Source organism: Pagrus pagrus (assembly GCF_965226575.1).
Source record: "Pagrus pagrus genome assembly, chromosome: 10".
In the NCBI taxonomy this organism is placed as follows: Eukaryota; Metazoa; Chordata; class Actinopteri; order Spariformes; family Sparidae; genus Pagrus; species Pagrus pagrus.
In genome coordinates, this window is record NC_140194.1 from 33416286 (window position 1) to 33439912 (window position 23627).

At 38.8% G+C, this 23627-nt stretch overlaps 1 protein-coding gene across 2 annotated transcripts in view; it reads right to left on the reverse strand.

Annotated features, from left to right (window-relative positions):
* Nucleotides 1-17935, reverse strand: part of LOC311263687 (paired box protein Pax-6-like) — a 31335-nt gene extending 13400 nt beyond the window's left edge. The window contains exons 1-5 of one of the 2 annotated variants that reach the window (XM_084363948.1): nt 17846-17935; nt 12761-12814; nt 4617-4747; nt 2965-3180; nt 993-1155 (exon numbers count right to left, since the gene is read on the reverse strand). In XM_084363948.1, the coding sequence (XP_084220074.1) occupies nt 993-1155; nt 2965-3180; nt 4617-4747; nt 12761-12814; nt 17846-17858 (577 nt within the window). In that variant the 5' untranslated portion in view covers nt 17859-17935. Of the gene's footprint in view, nt 1-992; nt 1156-2964; nt 3181-4616; nt 4748-12760; nt 12815-15338; nt 15397-17845 lie in introns of those variants that run through there. The other variant, XM_084363949.1, reaches the window with a different exon arrangement.
* Between the last annotated feature and the right edge of the window lie 5692 nt (nt 17936-23627).

Here is a 23627-nt window from a genome sequence, read left to right on the forward strand (position 1 = left end):
CTCTACACACCGTGTCCTCTGCTCCATGAATTTAAATACATTTTGCAAGTGAGCAATTAACTACAGTAAAATTATAATAATTTAAGGCAATGGCATTGAGGAACATCATAAAAGAGAATCAGACTTAAATGTCACCTGATACGAACAAAATTCAGTCAGAATCTTTGTATTTAAAACCAGAACCAGATTTAGTCACAACAGATACATCTTGAGTTGTGGTACTTTAAAAGAAATGAAGAGAAAGAAATACATTACATACAAGTTTCAACACTAAATTACAAACATTTAAAAGTTTTTGTTGTTGCTGATGATGTTTTTTCTGGCCTTGTTCATGTGATGAACAAAATGTGGTAGACAGGAGGAAGGATGTGAGAACATCTTTGTGTATTTAGAGAAAACTGAAAATGGTGGAAAATCATGTTAAAACTGAGCTGTTGTGGTGGGGCAGGGTCAGTCTTGCCAGTTCATGCCAGTGGCAGCCCAGTCACCAGGATAAAATGTTGGCATTTAATGTTTCTGCAAACCACTGATTCATTCACATTTGTGCGTGTCATACTCTATGTACCATATTGTCATTTCAACAAAATGTGGAGGGGATGGTGGTGGAGTTCAGGGCACCAAAAATATACCTGTTTTGTCACAACTAACATGGTTTGAGTTTTCCCGAGGTCTCATCAAAAACACCTGCTTTTGTCACCACAAACTGGTGGAAAAACTCAGGAAACTGTCAGTCTCAAACTGCTATCACTGCTTTGACAGCCTGCTGGCCTGTAACTCCATCACCAACCCCTCCACCATCTGATATATCAGTCAGGTCATAAACATGTAATGTCAATGTGATATGACATGTAGAAACGTCAAAATGGTACTTAGCCATGTGTATGCTACGTAGTGTGTCTCAGCGGTGGTTGTGAGTGAATCCCTGTATCATAGTAGCAGTGGTAAAGTAGAAGCAGTAGTAATGTTATTAATAGTATGAGTTAGTGTCTTACCATTTGTAGTGAGTGTGGTCCCGGTGTACCACCCTGAGCGTCCTCCCCACGTGGTTTGTCCATTGAGCATCTTGAGTTTGTCAAACATCCCTTCAGGTCCCACTGTGCCCATTTGCTGCTTGTCACTGGCCAGATTCCTGAGCACTCGATTAATGGATGAAACCTGGTCATACACACAACATTGTAGTTATTTATTTATATATTTATTTAAGTGTACAGTTTAAACATAAATACCAACATTTGATGTATTGTACCAGATAAGTTTCAAGATGGGTTGTATATGCAGTCCCTTGGCAGGTCAGATTACATAAGAGCATATATTGTTGGACATGTATGGCATTGTTTGACAGAATCTGTATGATATATGATGGTAACAATATGTTAAAAGAGAAAGGCAGCAGCTACCTGTGGCCCCTACCTGTGCACACACACACACACACACACACACACACACACACACATATATATTGTTTACTGTAAAGTTGTAACTGATATTTATAATACCTGGTAAATGGTCAATAAATTATGTGTTCATCTATAAACATTATTCAACTTTAACATAAAATTGATTTTTGAGTCTCACAACTCGTCAAACATGCTTCGGCTACCTGACCTACAATCCCAATAGCTTTGTTACATATTATAAACCATTTAATAAATGTTTTATAGTATGTTTACTTGTTTGTTAACAGTCACACTGACTAAAGTTAGCGCAACATGATGTAATGTCCTGACCTTACAGTAACAGATTCAGCATCATGTTGATGGTACAGTGTCTGGTCTCTGCCTCTTGTTTCTGCTCTATGTAACTTCAGTGAGAGGGTAGGATCACAGCGTTACATACATGTTTACTTCAACATACAAGTTTTCAATACATAACATTGTTATGATGTCATGAGTTAGTACCTACATTACATCTGACAAACTGTTACAGTTACTGTTACCTGGGATGTGTATTTACCACAGTGGTGTTAACTATAAATTTACCATTTACCATTTAGTAATAATGGTTATTAGTGTTACCAGTTTAAAGTCCATATCCATTCATGAATTGAGCTAAGCCAGGATAGGCTCACTGTTCCACATACAGAACTTTAAAACTGTGCACAGAGAGATAACAAAGGCATTATGTGTATTACTCCGATAAAAGTACTTAACTGTCAAATTCCACGTTTTTTTTTTTTTTTTTTTTCTTTCACTGAACTTATATATGCTTGACTACTGAATTAAGTTTTAGGTCAATAGCCATTTTGATACACACCTCTATCGACCGCAAATTCTAATTAGATCAATATTAAAGGTCTGATGGTTTTTTTTTACCTCCGCTAGCAAAGTTATGTTTTCACCTGTCTGTTTGTTGGTTGGTTTGTCAGCAGTATTGCACAAAAAACTACTGAACAGATTTCAATGAAACTTGAATGGAGGATGGGACTTGGCCCAGAATAGACACCATTAACTTTTCGTGTGGATCCGGGCAAAGGGACTCATCCAGGAATTTTTTCTAACTTTCTTAAACATTTTGAGGTCGGACATTTTCATTATATTTCTCAGGCAATAATGCATGGATCTTGATGAAAATAATCAGAGGTATTTAGGTGGCTGGTATCTATGAGTGACGACAGTTTAATGCACATCCTAGAGCTGTAGATCTGAAATTATGTTAAGCAGTTATGGCTAGTTTCAAATTTAGAGTGATAAAGGGCTAAAGAGTTTGATATTTGATGTTTGATAAGGAGACTGCTGGGCCTTGGCACAGATGTGAGTATCATTCTAGTTAAAACTTCCTGCTCCAGCTTATTTTTGTGCCACATCTGCTGACTCCCAGGAACTTCTAGTACCAAGACTACCCGCAAGCCTGTTGTTAGAGTGTAACAAATGTACAATGTTTCACTGATTAGTCTCAATGTTTGGCTAACATGCCCTGAGCAAAGCTCTTATTGACATGACTTGGCTGAAGAACAGAAGGTCTTACACTGGGTATATTATCGTTGGTGCAGACTCCCTCTGCCAGCAGTCGGTCTCTAATCTCCCAGGCAAAAATGGATGGACACTCTCTCTTGTACTGAGCGATCTTTCCCACCACCTCTGGAGTGGCCACCCTGGGTTTACTCCCTCCTATGGCCCGAGGACGGATGGAACCCGTCTCGTAGTACCTGCCCAAGATCTTACTCACACAGCCATTAGACACCTGGACACAAAAAACAGCATCACACAGATTTTTGTGGGCTAGGGCAAAAACTGATTGGCTTTCAAAAGGTTTCTGTTTGAAAGATGATCTACAGAGCCATCATGGCAATGGCTAAAGGGGGACTCCACCACATAACATATGAAAGTCTGCTTATAGGTACTGCGGAGGACTACGGCATATGTGGAAAAAGTCGTGTTAAGTCTTTGATAGCTTCAGAGACGGAGCTGGATAACCACAAATCTGCTGTGATGTCACCTGAGTCAGTGTTGGTTGGGACTGAAGATGGAGCTGAACGTTAGAGACTCAAGGACACATTAACAACTGCTAGCATATCACATGCAAATCTCCCACCAAACTGTTGGCAGGGGGATTGTGTTGTGGAGAAAATAGGCACCAGGTTTTAACAGGGAAGAGGAATGTGTGGAATTAATAAATATATGTAGGATATGCAGCACGCATGTACACAGCAGCTTTGGGTGAACAACTGGGCTCAGCTCAATTGGGCTCAGCAGTGAACACAGCTGGACAGCAGACTGGGACTGAACACAGCCTCTGAGACTGACGGAGGTCAGTGTGTAGACAGGGGATATGGTACAGAGGTGATTGACAGCGGCTTCTACCAGGACTATGACTCCAGGGACAAAAAGAAACGGTAGTTGAGGACAGGAGAGAGGTGAAGCAGCAGAGGAGAGAGAGAGTTGGACATCAGCAGTGGGTGAAAACGGCGTATAAAGCCAGAATATTTTCACATCTTACTCTGTAAACTTAGGATTTATTTGAACCAAACCAGAGGTGATTGTGGAAAGACAAACCAACACTGTTCTGACGAGTTTAATTAAGTTATGACAACTTTGGAGTGTGTTTTATGATGAGTTAACAAGGCAATTAAGCTTGTCTTAAGAAACTTAAATTAAAAAGATGGTGTACAGTTGTGTTTTTCTGATTTAGGAAGGAAAATAGGTTTAAAAATATTTCCTTTCTTGACATTTTGTGAGTTTATTTTGCTGACATATTAGACTGAGTAACGAACTCACCACCTGCATACATCTCTCACCCGGAACTAAACAGATATCAGACTATCATCTCTTGAGCTACAAAATTATATTTGAAAGTTTTTTGACTGTTTTATCTCAGGTCTGGCTATATCTTACACACTGGACCTTTTCAGTATAGGTTAGGGTATGACTGTAGGTCATATGTAGGCATTTTAACAAAAAACAGAAGTTGTTGTTTTTCTTGGGAGGACAGTGTTGATGTAGGGTGACATACATAAGTCCAACTGGATGCCATACCAATAACCTAACCCTACCAAAATCCAGGGATGCAGTGTATTGTATTATTTGTACTGTGTGTTTCTCTGCATGACCTGTGACTCAAATTAGATAGATAGACTCTACAACCACTGACAGTATCAGCTTTGAGCCTGATGAGTTTACCTGTAGTATTCTGGAAATGTCACAGGGTCGAGCTCCACTGTGTGCCAGCTCCACTATCTTCTGCCTGGTAGAATCAGGTAAAGGTCTCCCATTCACAAACACACCTCCCAGCTGGTTTACTCCACTGTGACCTACACACACAAACACACACACACACACACACACACACACACACACACACACACACACACACACACACACAAACAGAAAGTAAAATAAAGGCTTTTAGCTATTGGTCTACAAAGCTTTATTTATTCTACGATGATTTGATTCAGTCCAAAGCAGAAAAAAATGAGTGGAAATGAAAAGTGAAGCCTAACCACAATGAACTGAATAGCCAAACTGCACATGCAAGCGAAGAGGGAGCTCAGGTCAGGTGTGCAGGGAAAATGAAACTTGACCTGAGTCAACCAGGTTAGGGTCAAAGTTTCATACTGAGGGCGCCCCAGTAGCTCAGCTGGTAGAGAGTACGACCCATGTACAGATGCTGTATGGTCACTGTAGTGGCCCAGGGTATGAGTCCAACCTGCGGCCCTTTGCTGCATGTCATCTCCCCTCTCTCTCATCCCTGTCATCTCTTAAGCTGTCCTATATGGCCAAAAGATATATGTTTTTGTGTGAAGCTTAAAATTCTGTCTGCTGATCAACATGTTGCACGTCTGACATGTTTCTCTCAGCGACCACAGCCTGTGCTGTGACACTGTGCAGGTTAAGTAGGGATTTACACTGAATCAATTGTCTATTGTCTGTTAATGGCTCTGTGGGGGAAAGCATATTGCAGATTTATAAACCTCTCTACAGGGCATTAATAAATCATACAACCGGCCAACACACACACACACACACACACACACACACACACACACACACACACACACACAGTGTGACCAGGGAAGTTGGGCTGCTGTATATCAAAAAAGTTTTCACTTTAGATGCTCCATTCAGTCATCATTGGAAGGATGACTGTCATAAATATTAAAAAGATAGGATTAGATAAGATAATCCTTTATTAGTCCCACAACAGGCAAAACTGCATTATTACAGCAGCAAAGGGGAGAGCAAAAATAGAGCTAAGCATCAATAAAAACAACAATGATAAGTAAAAACATGTAAACAAAAAAGCAAGATATTAACAAGAGAAACAATAAAGCAGTAAGAACAATATTAACAATATTAATAAGAAACAAACACAACAGTTCTGTAATATGACACCATGCTACCATTGTTTTTAGCCAAAACATGATCTTTTCCTAACCATTACCATTACCATTAACCCTAACCCTAACCCCTTCACTTTAATCAGCAAGTGACAAGCAAGAAATGGGAACTTATTTTAGGTCCTGAGGAGTTGTAGCTTTTAGTTACCAACAAACAGCTAAACACACACTGCTACGTTCACCTCTGTACTATTACTGCTGACATCACACTCACTGTCACTTACACGCTCTATCCTTCTCTCGCTTGACTTGCTAATGTTACACACACAGCTTGTTATTCCTTAAAGGAGTTCACTGCTAACATGACTACAGTGTACATTTTAGGACATCCTCGGGTGTCAGGCTTCAGCGTCAGACCTTAGATGAAAAGGCATCAGGTCTCAGCAAAACCTCTGTCAGACTCGTACTAAACAGCCTTAGAAAAAAAGTCATCGGACCAAAAGTCATCAGAAAAACAATCATCAGGCTAAACGGCATCAGAAAAAAAAATGATCAGACTAAACGGCATCAGAAAAAAAAGACGTCAGACGAAACGGCATCAGCAAAAAAGACATCAGATGAAACGGCATCAGAAAAAAAATCATCAGATGAAACGGTATCAGAAAAAAAATCATCAGACGAAACGGCATCAGAAAAAAAGACGTCAGACGAAACGGCATCAGCAAAAAAGACATCAGATGAAACGGCATCAGAAAAAAAATCATCAGATGAAACGGTATCAGAAAAAAAATCATCAGACGAAAGGGCATCAGAAAAAAAGACATCAGACTAAACGGCATCAGAAAAAAAGACATTAGATGAAACGGCATCAGAAAAAAAGTTGTCAGACTAAACGGCCTCAGGAAAAAAAGGCCTCAGCCTCAGGAAAAAAGACGTCAGGCTGAACGCATCAGGAAAAATCAGTCACATACATAGACTGTTAAGAAGTCGCATAAAAACGGACTGCAGACTGTAGGTGCAGAAGAGTGTTTGTCTATCGCGAAAATAAATGAAGTCATCAAAACACCACAGCGGTAACGAGCATGCCATAATGAGCCAGGAACAACTACGCCATCAAGTCGCGACCATAGCGGCAACAGGCAACAGGCAGATATATTAGACCGTCTTTGGCTACAGCAGGACACGAACGTAAGTGTTATTATTTCTTCTTTCTTTCTCTCATAACTCAAAACTGTTTATAAACATTAGCTATTTGATGTGAACCAAAGGTGAACTATGCAAGTCCGTTTGCTTTTCCGGAGTTTTGCTAACCTTCTGCATGTGCATTTGTTGACATCTGATGTCTTTTTTTCTGATGCCGTTTAGTCTGATGATTTCTTTTCTGATATCGTTTCATCTGATGATTTTTTTCTGATGCTGTTTCATCTGATGTCTGTTTTTCTGATGCCGTTTCGTCTGACGTCTTTTTTTTCTGATGCCGTTTAGTCTGATCTTTTTTTTTTCTAATGCCGTTTAGCCTGATGATTGTTTTTCTGATGACTTTTGGTCCGATTACTTTTTTTCTAAGGCTGTTTAGTACGAGTCTGACAGAGGTTTTGCTGAGACCTGATGCCTTTCCATCTAAGGTCTGACACTGAAGCCTGACACCCGAGGATGTCCTAAAATGTACACCGCACATGACACATTTTTCTTGAAATCTTAAAAACACATTCCAAACAAATTCTCAGATGATTAGGCCTGGTGGGGACTCAACTTAGGTCTGACTGGCTGTCGGTTGGAAAACCTTTGTCTTTAAGCGTTATCAAATTGCTGAATGTGTTAATTTGTTTGTGTTTTATTTATTATTATATAATTATTATTATATTATTTATTATATTATTAATAGTGCTACAGTGTGATTTGTTTTAAGCTCCTTGTAATAAGCATTAGTTTCTCATTAGTGCTTCTAAATGTCTTATCATTTAATGATAAAGGTATTCATTTAGCTATTAACACTTTTATTAACAGTTTTATTAATCTTAATAAACATCTCATAATAATTTATAAAGGCCTTATTACCTATAAACTAATGCATATTACAAAGTTACCAAAGACATGTAACCATCCTCCGGCAAGTGCAACAAGAAAAATATACAGTGACAGAATATTCATTCATGAAAAGGATATTCAGCAATATTAGCAACAGTGATCTAACAGCAGTAACATGGAGCTACAATAAAGGTATTAGGTCACCTGGTTCCTGTATGTCTTTGTAATTGTTAATCATTTATTGCTTAGTATAATTAATAATCAGTAATTCATCAAATAATGAATTATTCAGTTAAGAAACCTCAGGGTGTTCATTCATTCATTCATTAATTCATAGATATATAGAGAGGTCCTTCCTTGGAGCAGAGCTACTCCACTGGAAAAACAGATGGATAACCTGAATCAGAGATGGTTTATCTTCCAATACGCCTCACATTGTCATGCCTTTGAACTTATCTTCTGGTTAATTAAATTATATGAAGAGTAAGGACCTCTGAAGAAGCTGCTGTTGACTTTAAGTGTGACGGTGGATTATTTCACCCTCTAACTCTCCCTCATGCTGCCTCACATCATGTTCACTTTGTGTTTTGGGGTCGATTGTTTTGCTGTAGAAATGTTAATCACAGCGTCATTTCCCAGGGGAACACACCGGGGCTTTCCTCTGCTGACACACAATTAATAGACAGACATATGGAGTCAATTTGGCTGTGGTCTCTCTGTGGACACACACACACACACACACACACACACACACACACACACACACACTCACAGCGAGTGGGCCCCTGGGAGAGCAGCTCAGCAGCTTTCACTTTAAATCAGCTCATTCACACTGATCCTGACTGAATTTACTTTCACTTTAGCCGTTTACTGTTATTATCAATACGCTCTCGACTTTAAACATTGTTGTTTGTCCATGCAACCACAGCAGCGGGATGACATCACTAGTTCATGATCCAAAACTGTCACAAATCACTGTTGAGATGATGAGGTAACTTAATGGTTAAAGTCTGGTTTGGTTAGGTCTAGGCAAACATTGTGGTTAAGGTTGAAATGGCAACTTTGCTATGGTTAGCAGAGTGTCATCTTCATGTTTACAACAATAAACACTTGGTTAAGGTTAGAATGATCGTGGTCATGCTTGTGAAAAAAAATTGTACCTGACTTCCTCCTGCTGTCCTGTCATAATTCCTGTGCTTTGTCACTTGAATATAACATATTTTGTGGCACTTGCTGAAATTACCAATGCAGTTGTTCTTTTTGCAAGCAGGTGTTGATATTATACCTCATTTTACAACCTATTTATCTGATGGTTTTTATAAATCATTATTATGGAATGATATGTCTATTTTACTTTAAATCAAGTGTCACATTAAAATTAAGAAATGCATGTGCTGTCAGCGGAGAAGAAACCAGTCTTGTTGCAGCCCAGTCCCCAGAATGAGATGTTGGCACATAATGTTTCTGCAAACCATAAATACGTTCACAATTGTACGTGTCATACCTTGATATCTCTAAAATAATTAAATTACAGGCCTGAAGGTTGCCAAAACAGTGGCCACAGTTTAGGACAAAATTGTGAAATAACTAGATATTTTTAAGGAAACCTCGGGACAATTTCCAGCTGTTTTTGTGTTTTCTTTATTCCTTTTTTAAATTTTTAATGAGAAGTCGTGACATCTCAAGTCGGACTCATGGCGACCAAAACAGGTATTTTAGGCCAAAACATGATCTTTTCTGAACCTTAAACAAAGGGTTTAAGGTTCCCTTAAGTGCTTAACCCTAACTAGAGCATAAAACCAGAGCTGCAGAAAGGTGCATAGCCAACTTTTATTCTGACAACTGGGTTGTTGTTATACCACATTTTACAACTTATTTTTCTTACTGTTTATATCTTAAGGCCCTATGTAATCATATCTAGTTTACTGTAAATCACATGTCAAATTAAAATGTATCTGTGCATCTGTTGTTAGCAGAGAAATAACCAGTCTTGTTGCAGATCCACAGAGAAATTCAAGAGAAATATTGACAATGGAAGGACACACTCCTCTTTTAACATAATGGGGAAAAATCTAGCAAAAAGAGAACTCATGACATTCTGGATTTTTGAAATCCAACAGAGATTTGAATATCCTTACACGATGCAATGCATGTTGTAACCAAGTTGTGCAAAATTGACATATGATGGATTAGAATTAGAATGGATATTCTAATTACCTGAGAGAGAAAGTCTCTCTAATCTGAAATGGGATACATCTGAACTTGGTGTTTACACAGGGAAACGACATGCATTGACACAAGCAAATTTAGATCATTTTTCTGCTACTACTGCTCAACAGAATTTTTTTTTTTCTGTGGATCAGAATTTTTTTTTGTTTGACTTTCAATAAAATTCTTTAATTGCATGTCTAATTTTGATATCTGTGTAATGCACACACACACAGAGACACGCACACACACACACACACACACACACACTGGTGGAGCACACTGCAGACTGACTGAGCTATTCATTCATTTTTATCCATTCCTGACTCAACCTGTGCTTCATTTACTAATCATCTTCACAAATTACTATTGGTGTTCACCTTTAGGTATTCCACAACAAACCAGCCTCCATCCAGCTGCTCAATTTTCACTATTTGAAAATAGAAATGGAGATGTTTGATAAAAGCACCCAGTCTGACATTTAACCCAATGTTACTGCCCAACAGAGACCTGGCTGCATTTCATGTCAAGCAGCATCATCCAAGGTGAGGTAGATGTAAGGGGTAAAATCAGTGTGGGATTGATACTGATCAGAGGAGAGATGCAGGACAAAGAAACAAGCAAAGACACAGAGAGAGAAAAAATCCACACACCTTCACTGCAGAGAGCGTGGACCTCTTGTCAAGCAGTAAGAAAGAAGAAATCAGGTGGAGTTGTCAGTCCCACCCAAAAGGTTTTATACAGCCCAGCAATTTGATCTCACTAGTCATCATTAACAAAGATATCTAAAGGATTAAATCAGTCATTTTGATGACCATCAAAATTTAAGGTACATTCACAGACTATATACAACTAAAGAGTCTGCTTTACTGACGGATGATCTGCATTTAGGTCCGTTTTACACAGATCATTAAAGAGTATTCCACTTATCACAACTTGGGCCCCATTTTTGTTGTTTAGGGGAAAGAAATGTCTCATTACTTGTGTTCTCTTTCCCACAGACTTTCTTTGTGATGTTGCCATGTCCCCAGATGTCAGATATTTACTTGACTATTTTCACTTATAAAAATACGACAAAGCTACAAAAAAAAGTAATTGCATAACTGGTGCAAGCCCAAATTATAATGTAAAAATGCACACTATTGGTGTATATTGTGTGTGAGAGGTTGTTTACAGGGACACCAAATCTCTTTCCTGCTCCACACAATCTGATATCGCCCTGTTGGTGTTGTTCCTGGAACATCATAAATAATGTTGCTCCGGGAGCATCATTACAACTGACCAATCATGTTTTTGTTATGTCATAACTTTGCATAACTAGCTTTGGGAAGAAGGTGCATACGGGAGAAGTTATCCTTTCAAACACGTGAAAACTGAAAAGAAATGAGGAATAATAAGTGAAAATTGCCTAAAAATAATGAGTTGTGTTTCTGACCAACTAGTGAATTTGAGTCCAATACTTACTGTTTTTTGGTCTCTATAGCAACTCCTGAGGGGAAAATCTGGTTCTTTAGCAGCTAAATGCTTAGCCCAGTCAACAGGATAAAATTTTGGCAGTTAACGTTTCTGCAAACCCCTGATATCTTCACATTTGTTTGTGTCATAGGCTACATACCATAATTACATTTCAGCATGTATGGATCATAATCATCAGCAAGATATATCATATCACATTCACATGACCATTTTAATGGAGGTGGAGGAGATGTTGGTGGAGTTGCAGGCGAGAAGGCTGCCAAGCCAGCGACTGCAGTTCAAGTCTGTGTTTCAACATTTGTGAGAGTGAAACTACTGCATAGTTTAAGGAGGCCTCAGGACATCTCAAGCCGCATCTTTTTTTTTTTAATCTTAAGTAAAATTAGCTCTTTTCCAAAGTGTTTTTGTGTCTAAACCCTAATCACAACTTTGTCACAAAATTGGACTTAAATAGACACAAACATAAAGAAATGTAAAGTGTCAACTTATCTTTGGTTTGAACAAAACGCACACTGTCAACTTTTTTTCTGGTGAATGGGTTGAAATGCTCCACTATGTACACCAGTTAGTCTCTGTGTCTGTCAGCTGTTAGGTGTTGAACACAGTGTACAGTACGCTTTTAGAGCTTTGTTTTTAAGTAAAAACAGCTGTCTGCTGCAGCGGAAAGCAACAATATGGGGGTGAACCAAAACAGGAAATGGAAGATAAACCAGAATTATCCTTTAATATTAAGAAATATTTTACAGCACAAGGAAACAACAGTATTTCAGATATGACGAAATGATAAGTAATGAAACATACTAAATCTGGTTGAGGTTTTGAATGAATAAATGGTAAATTATAGTATAGTTAAATGTTAGTTAATTGTTTTTTCACTGGTAACAAAAACTGAAATCATTTTTTAAGCAATTGTTTATTGAAAAGTTGCAAGTAAAGATTACTTATGATTAACCATTTACAAGGTTAATAAATACTGTGTAGTTAATCTATAAACATAGAAACCATACAAACTTTTGGACGGTCATTATAAAGTTGCAATATGCATGTATATATATATATACACTGTATATATATATATATATATATATATATATACACATATGTGTTTGTGTGTGTGTGTGTGTGTGTGTGTGTGGGTGGATACCACATACATAGGTGTATAAATGTGTTATTAAAACACTGCTAAACATATACTTGTTTTTAACCTCGCTTACAGATACGGTAACATCAGCATGAATGATAATAACAACAAAATACTTCAGAGATGTAACTCACTGTTTTGCATCATGGAGGCCACTCCAGTCTCCCAGCTTGTTTGACTTCTGAAATCTGTACAAACAGAGACATAATCTTTTACAGTGTTGTATTATGCAACACGTGTATAGACAATAAAGCACGTCTGTCCCTGGACGCTTATTTAGAGTAAAGGAAGAGAAAGTGTCTTCTTGGATCTCCTCGAATCAGTTCTTACCTAATCAACTTTTCTACAGCAGCAAGACAGAAAGACACTATATTGGACAATAAAACTTGTTGAGGTGAAAAAACCCCGAGACACAGTCTGGACAGAATGGCTGAATGCCAATAAATCCTGTGATTGGTTCATATGCTAATGTATGCTAATGTCCATAAAGTTATGAGCACAGACTTGAGTCCCAGTCTTGAGTCCAGGCCTCACACTCAGGTCCAGTGTGCTCCCACAAACTGAAAAGCAGGACACATCGAACACATTTATCTTTACTCAGTAATACTAAATGTGATTTCTACACTCCACTGGAGAATCACACCTGCTGTCTTCTTATTTCTTTACATAACTTCAACTATGAGTGAGGAGTTGCTTTATGTATCTTAGGTCATCTGTGGAAAGAAAAAACTCTGTCTTCTCGAACACTGGACTCAGAGTTTGTGGAGAAACTGAATCACATTATTCTTATTGGTGTGAACAAGAAGGATTTACAGGCAATTTGTGCGTTCAAAATTAAAAGAAAACTATAGAATCAAATTAATTTTATATTTTTTATTTTTTATATGATATAACCATGAAATTATGAATTATTATCAATCCTTTCACAATAACAGAGTTTAATGCAGGTTATGCCTGTCTGCTCATTCAGCCCACTGATAAGTCTTGATCTTGATTGTTTCTCTTCACTTTGTGGTCACTGGGATTATCCTGTAGAAAATCATGCTGTGAAATAAAAACTAACAGAACATTTTGAAAAAAAACAAAAAACAGATTCAGTACAAAAAATGACTGAAGCAAATAAATCATAACTCTTCTTGATAAAGAGAGTCCATGTATTTCTACAAATAGGCTATATAGATATATATTTTTAGTTTGCATTTGATAAGTCATTGTCTTATTTGTTTTCATTTTGAACAACTTGGGTCTACAAAATGATCTCAGACCTGTTAGATATTACTGAAAGAAAGGAAATCAGCATTGAGCTACCTCAGGATTGTTTGTTGAACTGAATAATGAAAATATTACATTTAGCACAATGACTTGTGACACAGCAGAAGCCTGTATTTTGTGAATTTTCTAAATAATTTTATAATGTCTGGTAACAAACTGTGGGTGTCCTGTGGAATAGTGGTTTAGGTGTGAGTCCGCAGTTCAGTCCCATCTCTACTATAAACCCCCAATGAAGACAAATTGCTCCTGACAAATCATGATAGTTGTGCCTATATGATTATCATTAATGATTATCCATAAATGTAAAACTGTCCTTAATTTTCACCAAAACGTGCCCTGTTGTTGAGGATGATGAGACAAACCAAGACGATTAGTTGAACTATCTGTTGTCACTGATGCATGTAGAAAACACGACATGCATCATACTTCATTCCGATATTCACACCAAAGCCTTTCAAAAGCTCACCAATAAAAGCTTCAAAGCGAGCCCTTCTCTTGTCATTACCAACCTGCATAATGAACATGAAGCAGCTCCACACAGGAACACACACACACACACACACACACACACACACGCACAAGGCCGGCTATGGGCACCTTGTCCCCGCTGTAACTCAGCGCCTTTCTCTCTGTGAAAGGAGACAAAGAGCCGGAGGAGCGGAGCCGCGGCTCGGCTCGGTAAATACCCGCCAGGCTTTGTGTGTCCGCGGGATTTTGGTGTCGTTGGCTCGTTAGCTGCGGCTCGTTAAAAAATCTGTGACACAAAACCGCGGCGGGGAGCCCAATTTGACCAGTGCAACTGACATAAAGGAGTTCTGTTGAACACACTGATGACAATATAAAAGTTTCATTCAGCCGCATTCAGCGCGCTGATATGAGCAGAAAAGAGCCGAGAGAGGCGCAGAGCTTCGCAGAGTCCCGCTGCACAGAACACTGTCACTGCAGGATCAGCATCATCATCATCATCATCATCATCATAAAAATAATAATTCAGTAGTAGCCTAGTAGCTAATATTTTATTGTAACGCTGTAATAAGTGCAGACCGACACAGTGAGTAAAGGCAACTGTTGATGCCGAGAATGAGATAATTTTACATGATAGCTGGACATTAAAAGTCGAAGGACGTTCTACAGAGATGGACAGGAACAAGTCAATGACCGGCTGTGGCATCACTTCACCTTCTTCATCACTCACAGACAGCAGCCTGCAGGAGCCCGCTACACTACACGACACACAAACATGAACTGATGAACTAAATCTGACCTCCAGTCAGTAAGTGATAGGCTACATGTCAACTGTGTTTCTTTATTGAATTGGTTGTACAGGTTGACTGCTCTTTTCGTTTTCATTTTGTTGTTCTTGACTTGTTCTTTGAAAATTGTTCATGGTTTGTTTTTATGGATTTTAAATGTTGGAAATAAAAATGGTTCTGTTCTTACAGCCTGGTCTAGATTACGGGGTTGGTTCGGTTAGCGGGTTGTCGGCGGTCTGTCCCCTGCAAGAAGAAAAAAGAGTTTGTGGAGGGTTAAAGTTTCCCCTGAGAGTCTGTATTTAGATGATGATGTTAGTTTGACGCTGTTTTAAAGGTTGTTCACGGTGACCAGCAGCAGCCAGCACACACATCACATTCTGTAGGATACATAATGTAGGCTATTTTAGTAACACTTTAAAAATCAAATTCAATATGACATTTGAACAGAAAGCCGGTTATTCTGTAATAATACAACATCAGATAGTTGCTGCTCTGCTCGCGATCACTTCAAATGAAATATGGCTCAAGATGTGTTTTTGTGCACGTGCAGTGAATGTCACGCCTCCGGCAGCCCGTGCCGCTCCGCTCCGCTCTCATCCCGCTGACACACAAACAACTGAAATGTTACAAATCCACATGTTGGATGAATTCATTCTGACCTGATTAATCATGCAGTTAATTGGCTTCGATTTAATGAAGACGTTAATTAACAGCTGACTTAATTAGATAATCAATTAAGACAAACTTTACCGTCTTGTATATGCCGGCTTTGTGTTTAAAAAGCGTGTATTGTATCAGACTGAGAGCAGACGCGTCTTCTCATTTAGAATGTGATTCAGACACATAGGCAGGATATTAAAATGACGGAGTTACGATTTGAAGGCCTCTCAAACACTCCGGTATTTTCTGCCTGGGCCTCCATGAAGAACAAGTCAAATAAATATCACAAGGCCTTCACTGGAGAACCTGTTCGTTTATAGGTTTAATACAGTAACCTTCCTTATTTTGCCTTTAAATATCAATTAAGGCAACTAATATTCTACAATTTTCTACAGCATTTTTTTTTAGCTGACAAAAATAAAGAATATGGTCTTTACAGGTTACAAATGATAGTCTTAAATGAATGACTTGTAGTTGTATCCAGGTCAAAGAGCCGTGAAACCTTTAGCTCCCTCTTCCGCACATATCCATTTAGAGACGACCAGTCTGGATGTAAAAAGTTCTTAATCACACCGTTTGAGAACAGTAAGGCTGGCTGGTTCCGAGTGTTTGAAGAAGAGCACAGAAACATTGTTCACTTGAGGTTTATGATCACATAGGGCTGGTTTAGGGCGACTGTAAAAGGTGGATTTTGTCATGTAGCCTAAATGAAAGGTTTAATATAACGAATGAGCTTTACAAGATGTGGAAACATCCCAGGATCGATAATAGAAATTGTTTGTGGGATCTTTAAAAATAAACGGTAGAGTAGGCCTACAACGTAACAAAAAGTCTGAGGTTGACGCAACATGGCGGATTTACTGACAGATTGCTCCAAATAATTGTCTGGACTCAAAAGACCGTGGAGAAGGAAATACACTTGATGTATTTAAGCGTTTAGCTCTGGTGATAAAAGTGATCACATCCTCAGCGCACACTTCTCCGCTCTCTGACAGGCAGGTCGGAGGTATCTCAAAACTTCTGCTAAATAAATACACCTTGCAGTCCTATCGAGCTTCCAGAACCCGTCAGAGAAAACGAGCCGGGACTAATCCACTGCAGTCACCCGGCAGCTCCACGCGCTCTCAGCACGAGCGTCAAATCGGAAGCGAGCGATGAGTCAGGGTTGTTTGTTTGTTTGTGTTTTTTCGTTCTATTGGCGGGCCAATTTAACTCCGAACCAAGCAGTGCAGTCCGGCCCGATGTAAGACACAGTGAATGTGAGTGACTGCTGCTCTTTACATGTTTTATTTTTAGGACTTGAACTTGCAGATAGAACAAAAATGTACTCCTGAGGCCGCTTCAGTGCAGTTACTGGACTAACATGTTAACACAAGTCATTTGCCAAGTACGCAAACGGTAAACGTATAGAGCAGCTTGTTAGGTTTTTATGACTGTTTGTAGTCTATTGGTTGTGATTTAAGATAACTTCAGCGTCTCTCAGCAACTTCTGAAACTAGACATAAGCATCTGTTGATTGAAAATTCCAGATTTTGTGTGAAGCTGTCAATGGCAGTTAGACATAATTAATAAGTCATATTTCCATCATTTAAGAGCAATCTGTTGAAATAAATTCAAAATAAATATTTTATCCTTTCTCTTCTTTTGTCTATTTGAATTGTTGCTCCACCAAATATTTCCACCACTTAAGAGACAGAGGAGTGATGGAGAGCTGTCTTTCTTCCTTCTGCATTTCTGTTTTGGAAACTCTTTCTGTTTTGTTTTCGTCTTTCAACCATTTTTATTTTTTTCATGCTGCATGTTCAGTTGTTGTTTCTACTAATTCAGTTTTCTACTCTGTTTAAAATGTATTTTCGTTCTTTGTTAACATTAGAATGAAAACATGTTTCTCTTCACTCTTTTTCCAAGCCGGGTCCCTCATTACCAACTAATCTTCATCTACAACAAACTGTAACTTTTTAACTCCAAGCTCCAACTGATGGAGGGAGATGTGGGAGAGAGAGAGAGAGAGAGAGAGAGAGAGAGAGAGCTTACCTTTCTGTGGCATGCTGTAGACAAGTAAAGTTTTGCTTCGTTTAGTTTTCCAACAGCTCCTTTCTTCTATTCTTTCCTCCAATTAGTTTCTCCTTGACTGAGGAGACAAGCGCAGAGAGAGACAGAGCTGCTCCTCTGAGGAGGAGGGAGGAGAGAAGAGGTGAGGGAGGGAGGGGGGGTGAGTGGGAGGGCCGAGAGACACAGAGAGAGAGAGGATGGGGAGAGAGAGTGAGGGGAGGGGAGGGGACGGAGGGTTAGAGCTCCATTGGTGAGAGCCTGTTTCTGTGTGTGTGTGTGTGTGTGTGTGTGTGTGTGTGTGTGTGTGTGTGTGTGTGTGTGTGAGAGAGAGAGGTGTGCAGTGTGTGTGAGTGTGAGTTGTGTGATCACTCTCCCACACTTCATCCCTCTCTCAGCTTCACTTCACTTCATTGTGCTTTGTTGGCATGAAATTGACAAGTAGTCAGAGACCATACTGATATACTTGAAATATAATTAACAGTATTAAGAAATACTTTATACTTAATTGTGAGATGTTGACAGACACTTGGTCTGGGGCAGTTTTTCATGGTTTGGGCCAGTTACCAATCACAAACTGAGCTGTACAACAGACACTGGACCAGAACAGGTAGAAGAGTTTCTCCGTCCTCCTCCTTCCTCCTCCTCCAGGAGGAATTCCACTGCCCTTTCTGATTTTGGTCCAAGGAGTCTGGGTCTTTTGCCTGTCACATGGAAAGTGACAGAAGTGGGTTTAATATAAAAAATTCCTGGATCTGTCCCTTTCTCTGCACCAAAAGCTAATGGGGTCTGTTCTGAGCTGAGACTCATCCTCCATCCAAGTTTCAAGAAAATCATTTTGTGTAATCCTGCTGACAAACCAACCAACAAACAGACACAGGTGAAAAAAAATACAGTGCATATATACACAAATAGAAACATATACAGTATTCAGTCATAGGTTTCAGGGAAAAAAAAGTTCAATATGTTTTCAAAAGTGTATTACTGTTTTCACTGTTAAATAAGTAGAGAATCAGTTGTAGGGGAGAATATGTCAGATCTTGGCTATGGAAACATCTGCTTAGTAAAAGATTTTGCATATAGAATAGTAAAAATAATCATATTCAAAAGCGGAATCATCTTGATTATCATGTTTGTTTTTTTATTTATATTTTTTTATTTTCCAACATTCTCATTCATAATCATAACAGGCCAAGTGACAAACAACATTCACACACACAGAAATAATCATAAAAAGAAAAATGAAAACATCCCTCCCTCCCACGAGGAGCCGTCCCACTAACACATTGGCAGCGTACGCCTCTACTACCTCCATAAATACAACTTATCATGAGGCAGATAAAGAGAGAAAGAAAAGGAAGAAGAAAAAGAAAGAGAAAAGAGAGAGAGAGAGAAAAAAAGGGAATTTCTATATAGAAAGATATATATATATATATATATATATATCCATACGAAAAATAAGTTATGATAATAAAATAAAAATAACATAACAAGCAAATAAATAATAATGATAATAATAGAAATAAATAGGTAAATGCATACAGTCAGAAAATATACAACAAAATTATAATGCTAAACTCATTTTGTGTCATTCATAGACTCCAGATATTTACCCTATTTCAAAAGGTACAGGGGTGTGAAAGTAGGCAGTGTTTCAAAACAAACATGATAATCAAGATGATTCCGCTTTTGAATATGATTATTTTTACTATTCTATATGCAAAATCTTTTACTAAGCAGATGTTTCCATAGCCAAGATCTGACATATTCCCCTACAACTGATTCTCTACTTATTTAACAGTGAAAACAGTAATACACTTTTGAAAACATATTGAACTTTTTTTCCCTGAAACCTATGATTTTCGTCCTGCATCCTGTGTGCCATTTTTTCATATGCTGCTATTTTTCCCAGTTCTATCATCCATTCCTGGAACGGAGGCTCTCCAGGTTCTTTCCAGTTCCTCAGAATAATCTGGCGACCAGATACAGTTTCGGGCAAAATACAAAATCTTTTTTCACAACACTAACAATAACACAATTAATCTTTTTCCAATATTCTTTAAGCTTAGGACAGGACAATAGAACATGTACCATTGTACCTTCTTCTTTCTCACATTTCCAACATGTAGGTGAGTCTTTTAAACCAAGTCTATACAGCCTATTTGGGGTCCAATAGAAACGATGCAGTATTTTAAATTGCATGAGCCTGACTTTCAGGTCTCTTGACATAAATCTTGATTTACCACAGACCTTAATCCATTCTTGTTCATCATACAAAACCCCCAGATCTCTTTCCCAGGCTCATCTCAGGGCCATCACCCCTGCCTCACCTTCACATTCAACTAGCATCCTGTAATACTTGGCTGCTTCATGACCTTTGCCCAGTATCTGGAGAATTTCAGTAAGCTTATTTGCTGATTTTGGGGGATGAGAGCTCGACCCAAAAGTCTTCTGTAGTAGATGATGCAGTTGGAAATATCTCCAGAGTTGATTTTGGGGTAGATCATACTCTTGTCTAAGAGCATCAAATGTTTTAACTGTATTATTATTATTATATAGATGCTCTAAATTAAAAATACCTCTTTCCACCCATTCTTTCCAGAAAAATTCATTCTTGTTAATATTCAGCTTAGGATTCAGCCAAATACTCGCAGCCTTATTTAAGTAAGGTTCAAACTGGATCAAACCTGAAATCTTTCTCCAGATGTTTTGAAGATGGGAGATGATTGGATGGGTCTTCATATGTTTAGGTAATTTGGTGGACAAATAGTTAAGGTGAGGGAGGGGGGTGACCACGATTGTTCCAGGCTATACCATGGTGGTGCTCTCTCTGGAGGTAGAGCCCAATGGGCCCAGATGTCTGAGGTTGAATGCATAATAATAATACATTAAGTTTGGGAGTCCTAAACCACCTCTATTAATTTGTCTCTGTAACTTCCTCATATTTATAATAATTATCTGGGATAATTATCTGGGACTCTTAGTGGCAATGACTGGAGTAAATAGTTAATTCTAGGGATACAGTTCATTTTAATAACATTAACTTTTCCCCACAGAGACAAATACAGCGATGACCATCGTTTCACATCAATATCTATACCCTGAATCAAGTTCACTTTTATAATATCCTCCCATTTAGGGGGGAAAAGGATGCCTAAATATCTTAGGCCCTGTTTGGGCCAGCTAAATCTGCCATCTTGAAAAAATGTAGCTGGGCAATACTCTGTCAATGGCAGGGCCTCCGATTTATCCCAGTTGACTTTGTACCCTGAAATCTTAGAAAATATATTAATTGTATTCAATAGCGTGGGTATTGATACCGCAGGGTCTGACACCAGCAACAAAACATAGTCCACAAACATCAATAATTTATGGGCCGTCCCATTATGTACCACCCCCGGAAAGTTATCATCAGACCTAACTGCAGTTGCTAGGGGCTCCATCGCTAAACAGAATAATAAGGGACTAAGCGGTGATCCCTGTCGTGTCCCCCTCTCCAGCTTAAAGCATGGGGAGGTGTACCCATTAGTTAACACTGCTGCTTCTGGCCCATTATATAACAAATGGACCCACTTAATAAAGACCTCTCCGAACCCAAAAGTTTCTAAATTTAAAAAAAAAAAACCCATTCCACCCTGTCAAATGCCTTTTCGGCGTCGAGTGATACTGCGGCAATTGGCAGGTTCAGGTTTAAGACTTCCCACATAATATTAATAAAACGTCTAATGTTATCTGCAGAGCTACGTCTCTGAATAAAGCCCACCTGATCTTCATGCACTATAGAAGACATTACCTTCTCCAGCCTATTTGCTAGGACTTTGGACAGGATCTTAGTATCCAATGGAATAAGGGAGATTGGACGATAATTCTTACAATAGCAAGGATCTTTTCCTTTTTTAGGAATAAGAGTAATTAAAGCTTTTGATAAAGTAGCTGGTAAACTCCCTTTTACAAATGATTCATTGTACATGCTAAGAAGTAGTGGTGTCAACTCGGTGGCATAGCATTTAAAAAACTCAGCTGTAAAGCCATCTGGACCGGGGGCTCTGCCACTGGGCAGATTTTTAATTACCTTTATAATTTCATCACTAGATAACGGCTGGTCTAAATCCATCATTTGTGATTTGGACACTCTAGGAAGATTCAGCCCTTGAAAAAAGGATGTCATATAATCCTCATTATGCTGAGTGTCTGCCGTATATAATTTTTCATAATACTCTCTGAACATGTTATTAATATCTACAGTTTTAACTCTTAATTCCCCCTCCTCTGATCTAATAGCTGAGATAATAGCTGATTGTTCTTTCTGTTTTAAAGAGTTTGCAAATAGTTTACCTGCCTTATCCCCTGACTCGTCTCATTCTGAAGAGTGAAAACTCCACTTTCTGTGATGCAATGCAGTTATACTCATATTTAAGTTTAATTAGGGTTTTCAAACTCTCGAACTTAAAGTTCTTTTTTAGCTCAGTCTCACACCTCTTAATTTTCTCTTCAATCTCCACTTATTTTGCCATACACTTCTTTTTTTTAATAAGAGGAATATTGGATAATATAGCCTCTCAGGACAGCCTTCAATAGACCACTGGGGGTCACAGAGAGAGGAAAAAAAAAAAAAAAGAAAAAGAGAGAGAGAGAAAAAAAAGTGTCACTATAAACAAAATTATAGGACTCCTGTACACAGTCCAGCATTAATCTCTCCCATTGTTCCCCCTGTTTACTCCCTCCAGTCAATCTCTTCACTGTTGCAGTGTCTCATACCTGAAGTGTATAGATTTTTGTTCTCATCTCAGATCAGGCCAGCCTTACTTCAGGATCCCTTGAATGTAATCCATTGCTTTCTTCGGGTCCTGAAAGCGCCGCTGTGCACCGTTGTGCACCGTTGTGCACCGTTGTGCTCGATCTTTAACACAGCCGGATGAAGAAGAGCAACTTAATATTGCGCTCTTGCAGAGCCTTCTTACATTCCCTAAATTTGTCCCGTTTCAGCTGCGTGGCTCTGGAAAAATCGGGGAATATCATGATGTGACTACCTTCCCATGTGAGTTGGGGTTTGCTCCGTGAGGTGCGCAGGATGAGCTCCCTGTCGGCCGAGCGCAGAAAGCGGACCAGGATCGTTCGCGGTCTCTCCCCTGGATTTGGACAAGGTGTCGGGGTCCTATGCGCCCGGTCTATCTCCAGTGGTTGTGTATCATCGTTGCCGTGAAGGATCGATGTCAACAGTTTTTTCATAAACGATCTCATGTCTCCACTTTCTTTACCTTCAGGGATGCCCACCACACGTATATTATTCCGTCGATCCCGGTTCTCCATATCTTCAAGTTTATCTCGCAATTCATTCCCTCAAACATTTAGTCTAAAAACAGCTCCCAGTGTCCATAAGACACCACCATCACATTCTGGGTTATTAAATGATGATTTCACAATCAGAATATCACTGAATACAGAGGCAGATAATGGATCAATATATAAACACATTCTGCAAGTAGAAATGGTTCCTGCGCCTCTGACCAGGACACAGTATAAATACACAGTACACAATGTGAATACACAGTACACAGTATAAATACACAGTACACAGTATAAATACGCAGTACACAGTAAAAATACACAGTACACAGTATAAATACACAGTACACAGTGTGAATACACAGTACACGGTATAAATACACAGTACACGGTATAAATACACAGTACACAGTATAAATACGCAGTACACAGTATAAATACACTGCACACAGTATAAATACACTGTACACAGTATAAATAC